The 15,176-nt window shown below is 41.6% G+C and overlaps 1 protein-coding gene across 2 annotated transcripts in view; it reads left to right on the top strand.

Moving 5' to 3' along the window:
* Positions 1–15,176, top strand: part of bbs1 (Bardet-Biedl syndrome 1) — a 36,804-nt gene that overhangs the window by 19,129 nt on the left and 2,499 nt on the right. The window contains exons 6-16 of one of the 2 annotated variants that reach the window (XM_079834394.1): positions 4,447–4,485; positions 10,395–10,467; positions 10,562–10,693; positions 10,901–11,007; positions 11,561–11,681; positions 11,756–11,914; positions 12,023–12,092; positions 12,188–12,346; positions 13,752–13,885; positions 13,971–14,105; positions 14,838–14,924. In XM_079834394.1, coding sequence (XP_079690520.1) covers positions 4,447–4,485; positions 10,395–10,467; positions 10,562–10,693; positions 10,901–11,007; positions 11,561–11,681; positions 11,756–11,914; positions 12,023–12,092; positions 12,188–12,346; positions 13,752–13,885; positions 13,971–14,105; positions 14,838–14,924 — 1,216 coding nt within the window. The remainder of the gene's footprint in view (positions 1–4,446; positions 4,486–10,394; positions 10,468–10,561; positions 10,694–10,900; positions 11,008–11,560; positions 11,682–11,755; positions 11,915–12,022; positions 12,093–12,187; positions 12,347–13,751; positions 13,886–13,970; positions 14,106–14,837; positions 14,925–15,176) is intronic. The other variant, XM_079834395.1, reaches the window with a different exon arrangement.

Genomic DNA, 15,176 nt, shown 5'->3' with positions numbered 1-15,176 from the left:
ATTATATTTTTATTTATATCATTAAATAAAGTTATTATAATAAAAAAAACGCATTATATGTGATTTGAGTTATTTTAAACCTTAAATAACACTGCCAGCTGATAGGGCTCTCTGTATGTTTACAGCATTAGGTGAGTTGTTTTTTCTTGAGATTAGGTACATCTTGTGTGCCTAATAGTTAACCAAATGAGTCAATATTAAATCAAATCACAATAATTTAATTTAATTAAAATAGCAAAAAAGTGTAGCTTACCAGAAATTGTACCATGTAAACACTGTAACATGTTGTCACTAAACCCAAAAAAATTCAGTTGTTACTAAAATGTTAGTGACAATCACAATACACTTATTGTGATGCAATTATTATTATTATTTTTTTTACATTTGATTTAGTTAAGCAGTCCTATTAAATCCAATTCCTCTCAGATATCACAGCAATGAAACCAGGTTACAACTGGGGAAATAAATACAATAGGATTAAGTAGTCTAAACATAACTGGTGTGTGCATGTGATAAGTCTTTCTGATTTTATATTTGTTATATAGGCTACTTATTAGCTATGGCCCTACAGTGTAATGTAATACAAAACCAGAGGTTTTCACATATTGACTTTTGCAGGCAAGAGTAGTTGAAGAAGGTAGCTGAAGTATACAGTAGTATACTGTTTTGTTTTGTTTGAACACTGGGCTTATTCCTGTTGTGAATTAAAAAACTTTGTAGTGTGTAAGATCATGATTAAACAATAAGTACTGTAGTTTAAAAGTGGTTTTGTGTTTGTTTTGTTAAAGCAATTCACATATAGGGATTTCCATGTACCGTCTACCCCTGCCACCCTGCCAAGACCTCTTGCCACCCCTTTGCCCCCCCCATGTAAAATTTTCTAGATCCGCCACTGCTACTGGCTACATCAATAAATTACAACAATTTCATACTATGGGCACTACCACTGATACAGGCAGCGGATGAGCCTATTTTACGCTGAGCTTGCTTCTGCTTTTTAAACATGGAAGTGTGACAAAGGCACATAGACTATATAAATTCTCTAATGTGGATACAGGCATATTTTTGTACACATCACTATACAACACAACACATGTCCTTATTAGGAGAAAATATATGTTGTTTTAACAACATAAGATCTCGTTATTACGACATAATTGAGTGGAAAAAATAATATGTATGTGGCAGCAATGCGTCACCGTACACTCACTCTTCAATTGCATGCGCAAATGCGCCCGCTGTATATTACATCATATACACTCACCTAAAGGATTATTAGGAACACCTGTTCAATTTCTCATTAATGCAATTATATAATCAACCAATCACATGGCAGTTGCTTCAATGCATTCAGGGGTGTGGTCCTGCTCAAGACAATCTCTTGAACTCCAAACTGAATGTCAGAATGGGAAAGAAAGGTGATTTTAGCAATTTTGAGCGTGGCATGGTTGTTGGTGCCAGACGGGCCGGTCTGAGTATTTCACAATCTGCTTAGTTACTGGAATTTTCACGCACAACCATTTCTAGGGTTTACAAAGAATGGTGTGAAAAGGGAAAAACATCTAGAATGCAGCAGTCCTGTGGGCGAAAATGCCTTGTTGATGCTAGAGGTCAGAGGAGAATGGGCCGACTGATTCAAGCTGATAGAAGAGCAACTTTGACTGAAATAACCACTCGTTACAACCGAGGTATGCAGCAAAGCATTTGTGAAGCCACAACACGCACAACCTTGAGGCGGATGGGCTACAACAGCAGAAGACCCCACCGGGTACCACTCATCTCCACTACAAATAGGAAAAAGAGGCTACAATTTGCACGAGCTCACCAAAATTGGACAGTTGTAGACTGGAAAAATGTTGCCTGGTCTGATGAGTCTTAATTTCTGTTGAGACATTCAGATGGTAGAGTCAGAATTTGGCGTAAACAGAATGAGAACATGGATCCATCATGCCTTGTTACCACTGTGCAGGCTGGTGGTGGTGGTATAATGGTGTGGGGGATGTTTTCTTGGCACACTTTAGGCCCCTTAGTGCCAATTGGGCATCGTTTAAATGCCACGGCATACCTGAGCATTGTTTCTGACCATGTCCATCCCTTTATGACCACCATGTACCCATCCTCTGATGGCTACTTCCAGCAGGATAATGCACCATGTCACAAAGCTCGAATCATTTCAAATTGGTTTCTTGAACATGACAATGAGTTCACTGTACTAAAATGGCCCCCACAGTCACCAGATCTCAACCCAATAGAGCATCTTTGGGATGTGGTGGAACGGGAGCTTCGTGCCCTGGATGTGCCTCCCACAAATCTCCATCAGCTGCAAGATGCTATCCTATCAATATGGGCCAATCGTAGAATTAAGGCAGTTCTGAAGGCGAAAGGGGGTCAAACACAGTATTAGTATGGTGTTCCTAATAATCCTTTAGGTGAGTGTATATCCAGCTCTGGAAAAAATTAAAAGACTACTCCAAGTTCAGAAATCAATGTTAAGTGGTCTCTTAATTTTTTCCAGAGCTGTATAAAGAGCAAAATAAAATACGAGCAGGCAACGTCGTAGTTATGTTGTCAATTAGTACGTAACTTTGTGTGTTAACTGGAAAGGACATGCATGCTCATTCTATTAATCAGGATCAGTGTCAAAATGCTTCATTAACAGTTCATGTTAATGTGGAAATGTACTATTTTTTTCTATATCACAATTTTATTTTTCTGTATCTTACTAAAGGGCTAGGGTCCCTTTTCAGACGATGCAATTTGCAAGACCTGTTTTGCTGGCACTCCTCAGTAACTGGAAACAAAAACAGTTTGCCTAACATCCACATACTATGTAAAGATTGAGAGACTTTGGACTTTCTCAGCTTCTTCTTTTCTTCTTCCTTTTATCTCTTCCTTCAAACTTGTCCGACTCCAACATTTGTATTGTGTATTTGTAGTATTGCGTAACTGTTGTTTCCAGAACCCCATAATACCACTTAAAAGGGTCATGAACTGCGTTGTTTTATGAAGTTTCCTGGGGTGCACTTATAATGTTAGAATGCTTTTTACATCAAAATGTGTCATAATTTATAAATAAAAGGCATTTTTCCGACCCTGATTTTAACCTTCTGCTCTGAACGCTCCGTTTTGAGGGACGTGTCTGCTGTGAGACTTCAGTGTAAACGCCCACTGCTGTGATTGGCTAACATCTTTCCATTTGAAACTCTCTCTTTTAGCTCGTTTTTACTATAACCGCTCTCATGGTTAACTAATCGTGAAAAGTGTTGCATCACATTTAGATCTATGGCAGTATGTTAAGATTGTGGCATGAAAGGTTGCAGTGATGATGATCATTGTAGCCGATCACACACATGCTGAGCGCATGAAAGCAGTGATCTCGTCATTGCAACTCAGTTTCTGTACACTAACGAATGCTTTCATCGTCACTAACAGTGCAAACGTGATATAGTTAAGAGATTCATTGAATAAAACGGGAGTCACTGATAAACTCTCCTGTTTGATTGGCAGCTCCAGCGCGCACTGCTCCAATGATTGCAAAGGGAGCTTTCTTTGATCGCTTTCTTTGTAGAATTGAATCACTGTTAAATAACAGATTATTTTCATCCTACTAAGAGAAGCAACGCAAGTTGATGTTTAGTCACTGGTCTGATTTACTGACACACAGACAAAGAACATCTGACTGTACATGAATCATCACATTTCAGATCAGGCATTAGAATGAACACCGTTACTTACATGTTGCATTACTGTTGAACCCAATCACTGCACAATATTTTGTAATCCTCAACGGCATGTTTATTGCTTGGTACCTCGATCTTCTTTACCCCTCTGGCCTATGTTAAATGTGTGAATTGGTGGGCGGGGCTAAACAGGCAGTGATGAAGTAGGCGTTATTCTTTTTTTGTTGAGGCAGTGTTTCATCACACAATGACGTCAAGGTGAGGCATATTCTGAAATCGATCGTTTGCTGGGCCTGGTGTCTATAAAAGCTTTTCTTTGACTTTCAGCTCTGAAACTTATATTCTTATATTACCATGACCTTTTATATATCAAAAGCTCAAGGGAAAGTTGATTTCATGACCCATTTAATGTCAACTTTGAGTTATTTTGTATATTTTTAAATGACTGTGGTGACTTACTAACTTTATTGTATTAACAAAAACTAATGTAACTATTTATTTTACTACTATTTAATAGCCTTTCCTTATACTGTTTATTCATCATTATTAGTCATATTCTTACGTTAATATGTCATATTCATATGTTAAGTAAAGTGAGATGGTACTTGTGTGTCAACCATTTTTGTGAAATAAATTTGCTTGGTTTTATAATTTTTTAGCAATTAGGTTAAGTAAAGAACCACTGTTGTAGAATACAGCCTGATACAATACATGTGTATTTACAGTTACAGTATTGTAGGTAATTGTATTATTTTCTCTTGAACAGGGACAAAGCTGAAGTTCCACTCTCTGTCAGATCACTACGGTAAAAACGGTTCCAATATTATATCTGTTTATATTATTACCTTATTAAGCGTATTGTTATAGTATATTAATTCTATTATAGTGTATATAGGCCTATATTATAAATAACATATGCTACAATTCTTATCTTATTCTTATTCTTATTTTTTTTTATGTATGTACATTTCAACACTATACTTTGTATTACCTTATTAAATTACAAAAACAAGTTAATGCTGCTGTGAGGGTGTTTCTAATACAGAGGCTGTGGGAGTGACAGTCAAATTGATATCTTTTTCTCTTCTGACTGCCGTTATCAATCTCTCTATTTTTTTCCTCTTTTGAAAGTTGTAAAAACACTATTTTGGAGTTTTTCTTTTGCTATTTGAGCAAATGGGAACACAAAAAATGTATTTAATGTAGTCTCTTATTCATCGCTATAGTAGTTTACCCAACCATGACGACTTCCGCTTCTGAGAAACCCAGAAATGTGAAAAGGGTCAATTGGTTGCCTCGAAATAAATCTTTATACAAAAAAAGATTTATTGAATATAAAATGTAATATATAAACCTTATGGTCATATGGTACAACCAACATGCAGAAAAAGCATAAAGGATCAATGCAGCTGAGATATTATTTTTGTATTTATTAATTAATTGCCTTTCGTGTGTGAAAGGTCGTGTGACAAGAAAGGTCTTGTTCCCTTTCAAAAGCTACACTCAATGCTGCATAAGCTTATGCAAATGGAGATGTCTTTGACATAACCAGCTGTGAAAATAGTGTGAAAACACGTCAATGAAATTGACCCGGGAGGTATTTATAGCCTCGGCTGGTGACGTCATAGGCGCACCTGCTGCACGAGGCTATAAATAGATGAGCTTCAGCTGGAGCAAACCAGGTCTTTTTGTTTTCAGACCAACTCTGTGTTATGGTGTGTTACAAAGTCTCTGAAAAAAAAAGAAAAGAAAAATCTCTCTCTCTCTTTCAAGACTCAACTTGAGATCTTTGTTAGGAGTTAGTTTTCAACATGGCAGTGTGCAGATTTTTCTCTCTCTTTCTCATCTCTGTTACAAAGAAACATTAGTGGAAAGAGTTCTAGTTAAATCTAATCAGTTGGAAACGAGTCAGCAGAGTAAAACGCTGTATATCCATGTTCTCTTTCAAATAGAACTGGATGTGCACGTTTATTGCTGTGTGTGTTTGGGGAAGAGCATGCGGTCGCTGCATTGAGTCAGACGAGTGCGAGCATTGCAAGCCTTTACAGTTAGTATGCTTTATGCTCGTCTGGGCTACTTTCAGTCCGCACCAGTTTTCGGAGCTCTCGAATGGGTTTGTTGACGAGCAAGAGACGGGTCCGTCCCTTTCGCTTGCTCGCTCAACAAATGCATGTTTCCCCGCGTGATCCCGAAGCGCGCTCCGGCGTTTCTTCGGCTCGCGCGGGGAATGATGATGAATCTCTGGGTCCGCGGACCTCGAGCAGCTGCCTGCGATCGTTCCTCACATGATAGACGAGGAATTTATCGAGGTGGTTGTTCGCGCGGTGGCCAGGGCAGTTTGTCTGGTACTGTGAATGAGAGATCCCCGAACGCAATGAGCTTGAGGTTTCTGTCTAGAAAAAACATTTACTAAACGTGTTTTTGTACCCTTGACGTCGACATTTTCGACTATCATGGGTGCGAAATCGCGTGGATATGTGAGAATACCCCAGGTGGGAGACGCTCACGAGCTATCTCTCGCCTGGGTCTGCATTTTCATTAAAGAGACATACCTCCCCACGAAGCCATGTAGAAAATAAACGTCGGCTGTCGTGGGCAAAGCTTATATATGTATGAATTATATATTGTATATTATTTTATATGGAATATATATATATATAATATATATTGTATATGATTTATATAAGAATTATAAATATAAGGGGACAGGCTGGTGCTGCGCTGCTCACAATGGCTGTCTTGCAGGCATATCAGGCTGACCTTCTGAAGGATTTGAGTGGTTCATTTGGTGACTCAGTTAACTTTGTAGTGGCCAGATTTAAAGGAGTGGAAGAAACATGAGGAAGTGTTCACTCAGTTTCTTCCTCAATGCACTCAAGGGGAGGGGCTGTCAGCCACATAACCTCTCTTCGGTCCTTCAAGATTTAGGGGGGTAATAAGCAGAGTGTGGCGAGTCACGCTCTCCCTCGTAAAGACTGGAGACCGGCTCGTCATCCTCAACAACCTCTCAGGGCAGACCTCGGGACTGTCATCAATATAAGAAGTCCGGTGGTCTGGTGCCCAGTCTGCCCCCACGGGACAGGGCATGTCAAACATTTGCTTGCCCCACCCCGTTATCCTCAAAACCACTCCATCCCCGCCGCCTCTGGTGATTCGGGGGGGCAGTGGTTTCCAGTGAAATGTTAGACGTTCAGTGTTTAAATCCTGCTATCATCCAGGACATAGAACGTCTAACATCCCCTCAACAGGAAGTGTTAAAATTGTCACTCTCAGAGTCTCAAGCAGCTTGTGAACTTCTGCCAGGCGTTTCTGCATGGGTGTTAAGCACAGTAAAATTAGTAAACTAATTTATTTGTCGTCCTCCGTGTTGAACGGCGTGGTCTCCACTTCCGTGAAGGCGGAGTTGACGTTCGTACTGTCACAAGTGACAGCAGTTACTTCCTGGTCCCCAGTAGGGTGGGGGGGTGTCCAATCTTAGATCTTCGAGTCTTAAACCGTGAAGCAGTTAAAGTACTCAAGGTTAAGATGTTACAGTGAAGGCGGTCGTGTCGCATATTCAACATTGTGATTGGATTCGGCACGATTGATCCGAAGGACGCATGTATTCGCATATAAAGACTGCCACAACACAGGAAGTTCCTGAGTTTCGCTCTTGGGGGCAAAAGCTTACCAATTTCGGGTCTTCCATTCGGCTAGCCTTGTAACCGCACGTATACGAAATGTATGGATGTATTACCGGCTCCATTGGGATTCCGGGGCATTCAAATTTTTAATTACAGAGGCGATTGCTAAAATTAGCACAATCACATGAGATGGTGCTTCAACACAGTGTGTTAGCTCATCTAGTTTCTCTAGGGTTGAGACTCAACACCAAGAAAAGTGTTCTTTCTCCTGCCCAGAGAACGACTTATCTAGGGTTTGTTCGGTTTTTGGTCACCAAGGTGGCTTGAATCAAGACCATTCAGTATTCCCTGAGCAAAGTCAGGCTAGACCAAGATCTTACTGATCATCAGCACCAGAGTGTTAGGTCTAATGGCATCAGCATCCACGGGTTTCCCTTTGGGGTTGTTGCACATAAGACCGTTTCAGTTGTGGCTCAAAGCCAGAGGACTTTGGGCCAATCCTCAGGCAAATAAAGTGGCGCGCCATGTGGCTTCGTACACTAACTATGTGGTTCAGACCCCGGTTTTTGCCTTGGGTCCCACTCTAGGCGTACCTTGTCGTCGCAAGTTGCTAACGACGGACGCTTCCCTGACGGGCTGGGGTGCGGCCTTAAGTGGTCGTCCAGCCCAACGGGAATGGGAGGGTCATCAACTCAGTTGGCACATCAACTGCCTCGAGTTGACGGCTGTATTTCTGGCCCTGAAATACTTTCTCCCCCAATTGAGGGGCTGTCATGTCCTAGTGCGGGTGGACAGTACAGCTAAATATCTCATATATAATCACCAGGGGGGTCTGTGCTCACGCTATCAGAATAGCGAGACAGATTTTTCTCTGGGCTCAGAACAAGTTCCTGTCACTCGAGCAGTGTACATTCAAGGGCGGTTGAATGTGGGAGCAGATTTACTGTCCAGACAGAGTTACAGATGGGGGGGTGGAAACTCCACCCAGAAGTAGTCAAGCAGATCTGGATCAGATTTTACAGAGCTGACCACAGGGAGTGGACCTCTTCGCCTCTTCTCAGACAGCGCAATGTCCCTGCTTCTCTCTGTCACCCAGCCCCGCTGGGTCTGGATGTGATGGTTCATACATGGCCCAAAATGCGTCTGTATGCCCTCCTTCCAGTCGCTCTGCTCCTGGGAGTTCTAGCCGGGGTTCGCCAACAAGGGTCTTGCTTCTTATCGATAGCGCTGCGTTGGTCGAACAGGGTTTGGTTCTCGGAGATAGTGTCTCTCCTCAACGGCTCGCCTTGGGCGATTCCGGCGAGGAGGGACCTTCTGTCTCAGGCAGAGGGCACGATATTCCATTCCAGGCCCGACCTGTGAAACCTTCATGTTTGGCCCCTGAAGGGCACCAACTGAGGGACACGGGGCTTTCGCCTGCAGTTATTGAGACCATCCTAAGTGCTAGAGCTTCCTCCACTCGGAAAGTTTATGCTAATAAATGGGGTGTCTTTGAAAGGTGGTGTACGACACAATGTAGATTCAGTCAACTGCCAGGTAACTTCAGTTCTGGATTTTCTGCAAGAAAAGTTGTCATCAGGCACCTGCCCCTCCACTCTCAGGGTTCATGTGGCCGCTCTTTCGGCTTGCCACGCCTTGGTGGATGGGGTGCCGCTCGGGAGACATCCTCTACTCGCTCGCTTCATTCGTGGGGTAGGCGGTTGAGGCCACCTGTTAGAACCAAGATCCCTTCATGGGACTTAGCTTTAGTCCTCGAGGGTCTGGTTGAGACCCCCTTTGAAACATTAGCTTGCCCCTCCACTCTCAGGGTTTATGTGGCCGCTCTTTTGGCTTGCCATGCCCTGGTGGAGGGGGTGCCGCTTGGGAGGCATCTTCTGCCTGCTCACTTTGTTGTGCCAGGCAGTTGTGGCCTCCATTAAGAGCCAAGATCCCTTCATGGGACTTAGTTTTAGCCCTCGAGGGTCTGGTTGAGACCCCCTTTGAACCTCTAGTCTGACGAACTTCTGACTCTAAAGATGGTTTTTCTTATGGCTATAACTTCTCTGAAAAGAATTGGGGACATGCAGGCTCTGTCAATATCGCCATCCTGCTTAGACTTTGCCCCAGGTTTGGTGAAAGTGATTTTGCATCCCCACCCTGACTACCTGCCTAAGGTTCCTTTGTCGACTGTACATCCTGTCACTCTTGAAACCTTCTGCCCTCTGCCGTTCACAACGCCGGATCAGGAGAAACTTCATAGACTGTGTCCAGTCCATGCTCTTCAGGCCTACGTCCACCGCACTAGCCAGTGGCTTAAGTCAGAGCAACTGTTTGTTTGCCATGGGGGCCGTAACAGAGGTTCTGCCACCATCAAACAATGTCACATTGGGTCAGGGATGCTACTGCTCTTGCCTATGAGGTGCGCGGTCAAGCTTCACCTATAGGATTGAGGGCTCACTCCACCAGGGGAGTCGCCTCTTCTACTGCGTTAGCAAGGGGTGCTCCCTTACAAAGTGTTTGTGATGCGGCAGGTTGGTCCTCTCCGCACACATTCTTAAGACTTTATAGCTTGGATGCTCATGCCACTCCGGGCTCTCATGTCCTTGAGTCAACATCACAGGCTAATGCCTGAGGCTTCTTGCGTTCTTGTGCACACCTACACAACCGTAAGGGGTCCAGGCACCATCAAGCACGGCGGCGTGGGTATTCTCGTTCCCATTTGCATAAGCTTATGCAGCATTGAGTGTAGCTTTTGAAAGGGAACACTTGGGGTTACTTGACTGTAACCCTGTTCCCTGATAAAGCGGAACGAGATGCTGCATTGCTAGGCCGTGCTGATGATGCTTCAGGACTGGTCTTCAAACAAAGAAGAGCTGGTTTGCTCCAGCTGAAGCTCATCTATTTATAGCCTCGTGCAGCAGGTGCGCCTATGACGTCACCAGCCGAGGCTATAAATACCTCCCGGGTCAATTTCATTGACGTGTTTTCACACTATTTTCACAGCTGGTTATGTCAAAGACATCCCCATTTGCATAAGCTTATGCAGCATCTCGTTCCGCTTTATCAGGGAACAGGGTTACAGTCAAGTAACCCCAAGTGTTTTTTTTCTCAGGTTCCTCATGCTTGAGCCACAAGAAATGGAGAATTTTGTTCATCTTCACAAAGAACAGCCTATACGTAGACAGGTGCCAATATTGGAATGCATACATGCAGTCACTCACACATAGACGAACAAAAACAATTGCACTAACATGGCTTTTGTCTCTTTTTTTGTCTCAGACGGTCATTACCTGTATAGGGACTTTGAAGAAGAACATGGCAGATGAGGATGCGGTTAGCTGCCTAGTAATTGGCACAGAGAATGGAGATGTTTACATATTAGATCCAGAAGCCTTTACCATTCTCTATAAGGTCAGCACATTCATATCTGCTTCAAATGTGTTTGCTATTAGCTTCTGGTTTTGATTCATCATCAGAATCAGAAAGAGTTTTATTGCGATTTTTTTTTTTGGTGCTGAAGCTTCTAGTGCACATATACAATACAAATACAACAAGAACATAGGTTTACTACCTAAAAAGAATGTGCTCTTTACTATGAGTTTCCCTTTGTGTTTTCAGATGTCACTGCCTAGTACTGCCACCTTAATGGACGTGACGGGTCAGTTTGATGTGGAATTCCGTATCACTGTGGCCTGTCGCAACGGCAACATCTACGTACTACGCAGGTAATGGAGTAAATAGAAATTAAATTGAACATTTTTGCAGTCTAAGATGGTCTGAAGCAGTGATTTGCAAAAAAGATGCATAAGGGCTTTGAGGCTTTTTGAAGCAGTGTTTCCCAAGATCATGATTTGCAGGTCAGGTCACCAATCCTGAACTTTGGAACGCATTGAAATGGAAACTTCGCATGAGCTTGTGTTTCTAGTTTCCAACATTCGCATACGGAATGAAAAAGTTTTTAGACACCTTAGACACTTTTTAGACGTAACCGCTTGCACATGCATCATTTTGTGGGGGGGGGGGGGGACAGAATAGTTAACAGAAGATATACTGTAAACTCGCAATTGCGAGAAAAAAAGTCAGAACTGCGAATTTGTGTCTCACAATTTTTACTTTTTTCTCTGAATTGTGAGATGCAAACTGAAAAAAGTCAAACTTCCCTTTATTGTTTTTTTTATTCTGTGGCGTAAGCAAGCTTCCATAAACCTGTGATACCATGTTAAAAAGGCCAATAAACAGATGAGCAATGCTCAGTACCATTTTCTTTTTGCCTTAAAGGGATTCCCCAAAGCCCAAGTACTGCATTGAGCTGTCCTCTCACCCAGTGGGATTGGTGAGGATGGGAAAGAATGTAGTTGTAGGATGTACTGATGAGACGCTACATGGTTACACTCAAAAGGTATGATAAATGTATCCATATCTGTCACAACTACAATAATGCCTTCAGAAATAATAATGATAACTCTCCTGTAGGGGAAAAAGCTGTGGACGGCTTATTTGCCAGCCCCCGTTACCACCATGGCACTGATGGACCTCCCTACACGAGGATTCCAGGCTGTACTGGTGGGTCTGGCCAACTGTGAAGTACACATGTACAGAGACAAAAATCTGATCTGCATCATCAAAACACCAGTAAGAACTGTCATGAATTCAAAACTCAATCGCATTCTATTGAAGTGTTAAGTTGAAGTGTCCCTGTTCTCTTAATCATTATCAGAGACTTTAATTTCTATCTTACAGGATGTAGTAACAAGCATTTGTTTCGGGCGCTATGGACGGGAAGACGGCACTCTGATAATGACCACTAAAGGTAGTACGTATGTTACATGGTAGATAAAGCAGTTTACATCAACTATAAGATTGGCTACAAAGCATTTTAAATGTTTTTAAATGTTTGTGATCCAGGAGGAGGTTTGATTGTGAAGATCCTCAAGAGGACGGCTGTGTTTGATGACAGAGACTCGGCCCCTGGACCCCCAATAGCCCAGAGCATCCGCCTGAACGTGCCCAAAAAGACCAAACTCTATGTGGACCAGACTTTGAGAGAGCGGGAAAATGCAGTTGGTTAGTGATGAACCGAAATGACAGAAATACCAAAAAGGAAATTAACTCTTTCACCGCCATTAACAGAAATTTCTGAAAATCCATGTTTTCACTGTTATACGGTAGGGGGCGCTATTACGCATCTTCCGAAAGAGTAGAAAATCTCTGGATCAAAACACAGGTGAAAAAGAAGCAGAAACAAGCGATTAAAAGCATTGCTTATGCAAATGTAAAATAAATTGATCGTCAAACAGTATATAAATCAAAGCTGCCTAACGTTAATGAATGAAATGTCGACCCAGGACGAGCTATTATCAAGCTTTGGGGGTGTTGATGGACTCAATCTACTCCATCTGTTTTGATTGTCGTTCTGAATCTGACCTGAACGTAGTCTTTGACAAAAATAATTTTATCAGCTTTTTGTTTAGAATGTGTTTTTTTTAATGAAACTTACCCACATTCAAGTGTTGATAAAAGATTGCATAAAATGTTTTTTTTTTTTTTATCTAAAAGCAGAGGTTTTTGTTCTTTCTTTTGATATTTTGCATAAAGCTATTCATACAACAACAACACAATCTGGTGGCCATGAAAATTTTGTGAAAACGATCAAAAATGCTGGCAAGGCAAGAGTTAATGTTTCCCTTAGCTGAAATCAGAAGTACGGAAGTACACTGGGCCAATGAACTGTTTGCTGTTCAGGTGTTGTGTTCTCAAGTGATAAATTAAACCAATTTAAACAAATTTTACATATTGCATGTTATATACTGGTCATACTGGTTAAGATGTTTAAATGTTTTTGAAAGTAGTCTCTTATATTCACCAAGGCTGCATTTGTTTGTTCAAAAATACAGTAAAATACCCAATATATTGAGAAATATTATCACTTTTTTTTTATAATATATTTTAAAATGTAATTTATTCCTGTGATGGCAAAGCTGAATTTTCAGCATTGATACTCCAGTCTTCAGTGTCACATGATCCTTCAGAAATCATTCTGATATGCTGATTTGCTGCTCAAGAAACATTCTGTTTTATCAATGTTATATTATTATCAGTATTAACATGCTGTAGCATCATTTTTGGCAATGGTGAAAAGTGTCCGCAAACACATCTGACATGTTTTATCTTTTGTTTTTTATCCACGTTGTGTGAACAAAATAGATGCTGACACAGACATTGAAGAAGCGGTAATTAAACGACAAATATTAGGTCAATGGCTCTCCAAAACCATTTTGGCTGAAACCAGAAGTTAATTTTTTTGTGTGTTTCAGCAAAATGTTTCTATTTGCTGACACTGCATTTGGGCCGTTCGAGCATCTGTCAAGCAGCATTCACACAGTACTAGAACAACTGAGATAATTTAGTCATTTTAACAACCAAAAAATTTAATTTGAAAGTTCCTCCGGTTGTTGCTTTTTCTATGCAGCCATGCACCGAGCTTTTCAGATGGACCTAAGCAGGCTGCGTCTAACTGCAGCACGCGCTTATGTCAAAGCCCTGGAGTCCAGCCTCGCGCCCATGTCAGCGAGCCTGACCGAGCCACTCAAGATGAACGCTGTGGTGAGTTGTGCAATTCTGAGTGCATGATCAAGATGGCACCGGATGACCGATACTGATCTCTACTTCTGCTTTCTGTTTTTGCAAGGTTCAAGGGTTGGGCCCATCCTTCAAACTCACTCTGAACATCCAGAACACTGCAGCGTCTCGTCCGGTCATGAACCTTGCCATCAGTTTTCTTTATGATGAAAGCTTGTACAGCATGAGGACAGCATTCTTCAAGGTGACCACAGCTGAGTAGTTTCATGATCACTATTCTTACCCAATAAGTGTAGGCTTTTTAGGCATGTGTGTGAGTGCATGGTCTGAAGCGCATGGCGCAGGTGAACTTAGGGCCAAATCCACTTTAGCTAGTTTAATGACGGAAAAAGCAGTCCAAAAGGGTTGTACCTAGTCTCTTAATCATCATGGGTGAGTCATGGGTGTGTTTTGGGCTTAATTTGCAATAAACCAATCGGAGTCTCATCTCCCATTTCCTTTCCTTGCACCATGGCGGAATTTGTGAGTGGAAAGACGCTTCTCCAGAGGAAATTTACTTTTTTTTAATATTTAAAAATGTTTGTGTGCTGCTGCTCGTCCCTGTGTGTGTAATAAGCAGAGTGTACGTGTGTTATGGACCCACCTATAGGCGCATATTACTAATGCGCCCTTTAAATAACACAAAAAATACTGCGCTATTGACTTTAGACCAGGTTTTTTTTTTGTCAATGGCGCAGTTGTTTTCAGTTGCCTCAAAATAGCAGCGCGCCAACATTGCACCTGATCACACATCGTTTTCAGACCAGGATGGGCGAATGGATGGGTCGCTAGACATGGAAATGATAAATGCGTCAGGCTGAAACTAGCAAAAAACACTTGCGTCACATTGCGCTAGGTATATGATAGGGCCCTATATGTGTAGTTATTGATGTTGAGGAAATGTTTTGCTGAAAACAGTGAATTTTTGTGTCTGTAGATTCCTCTACTGGTTCCAGGACTAAATTACCCCATTGACACTTTTGTGGAGTGCCTGAGTGACAAAGGCATCTCTGACATCATCAAAGTAAGACTCTCACCCAGTCAGAACATTGTAATAATAATATATAAAATATATACGATATTACTGTATTTTTGATCAAATAAATGCAGTCTTGGTTTTGATTTAACACTTTTTTCAAAAACATTAAAAAAATCGTACTTTACTTAAACTAGTGTGTATATAAAATGTAGGTAAAACAGTGTTTATCTAAAACGCTGTGGCACATACTCTCCCTCGTGTTTATTTGTGTCTAAATTTGCTTAATTACTTGCTTAA

This window comes from Gobio gobio (assembly GCF_949357685.1).
Source record: "Gobio gobio genome assembly, chromosome: 14".
NCBI classification, from domain to species: Eukaryota; Metazoa; Chordata; class Actinopteri; order Cypriniformes; family Gobionidae; genus Gobio; species Gobio gobio.
This window is presented reverse-complemented; position numbering and strand designations above follow the sequence as displayed.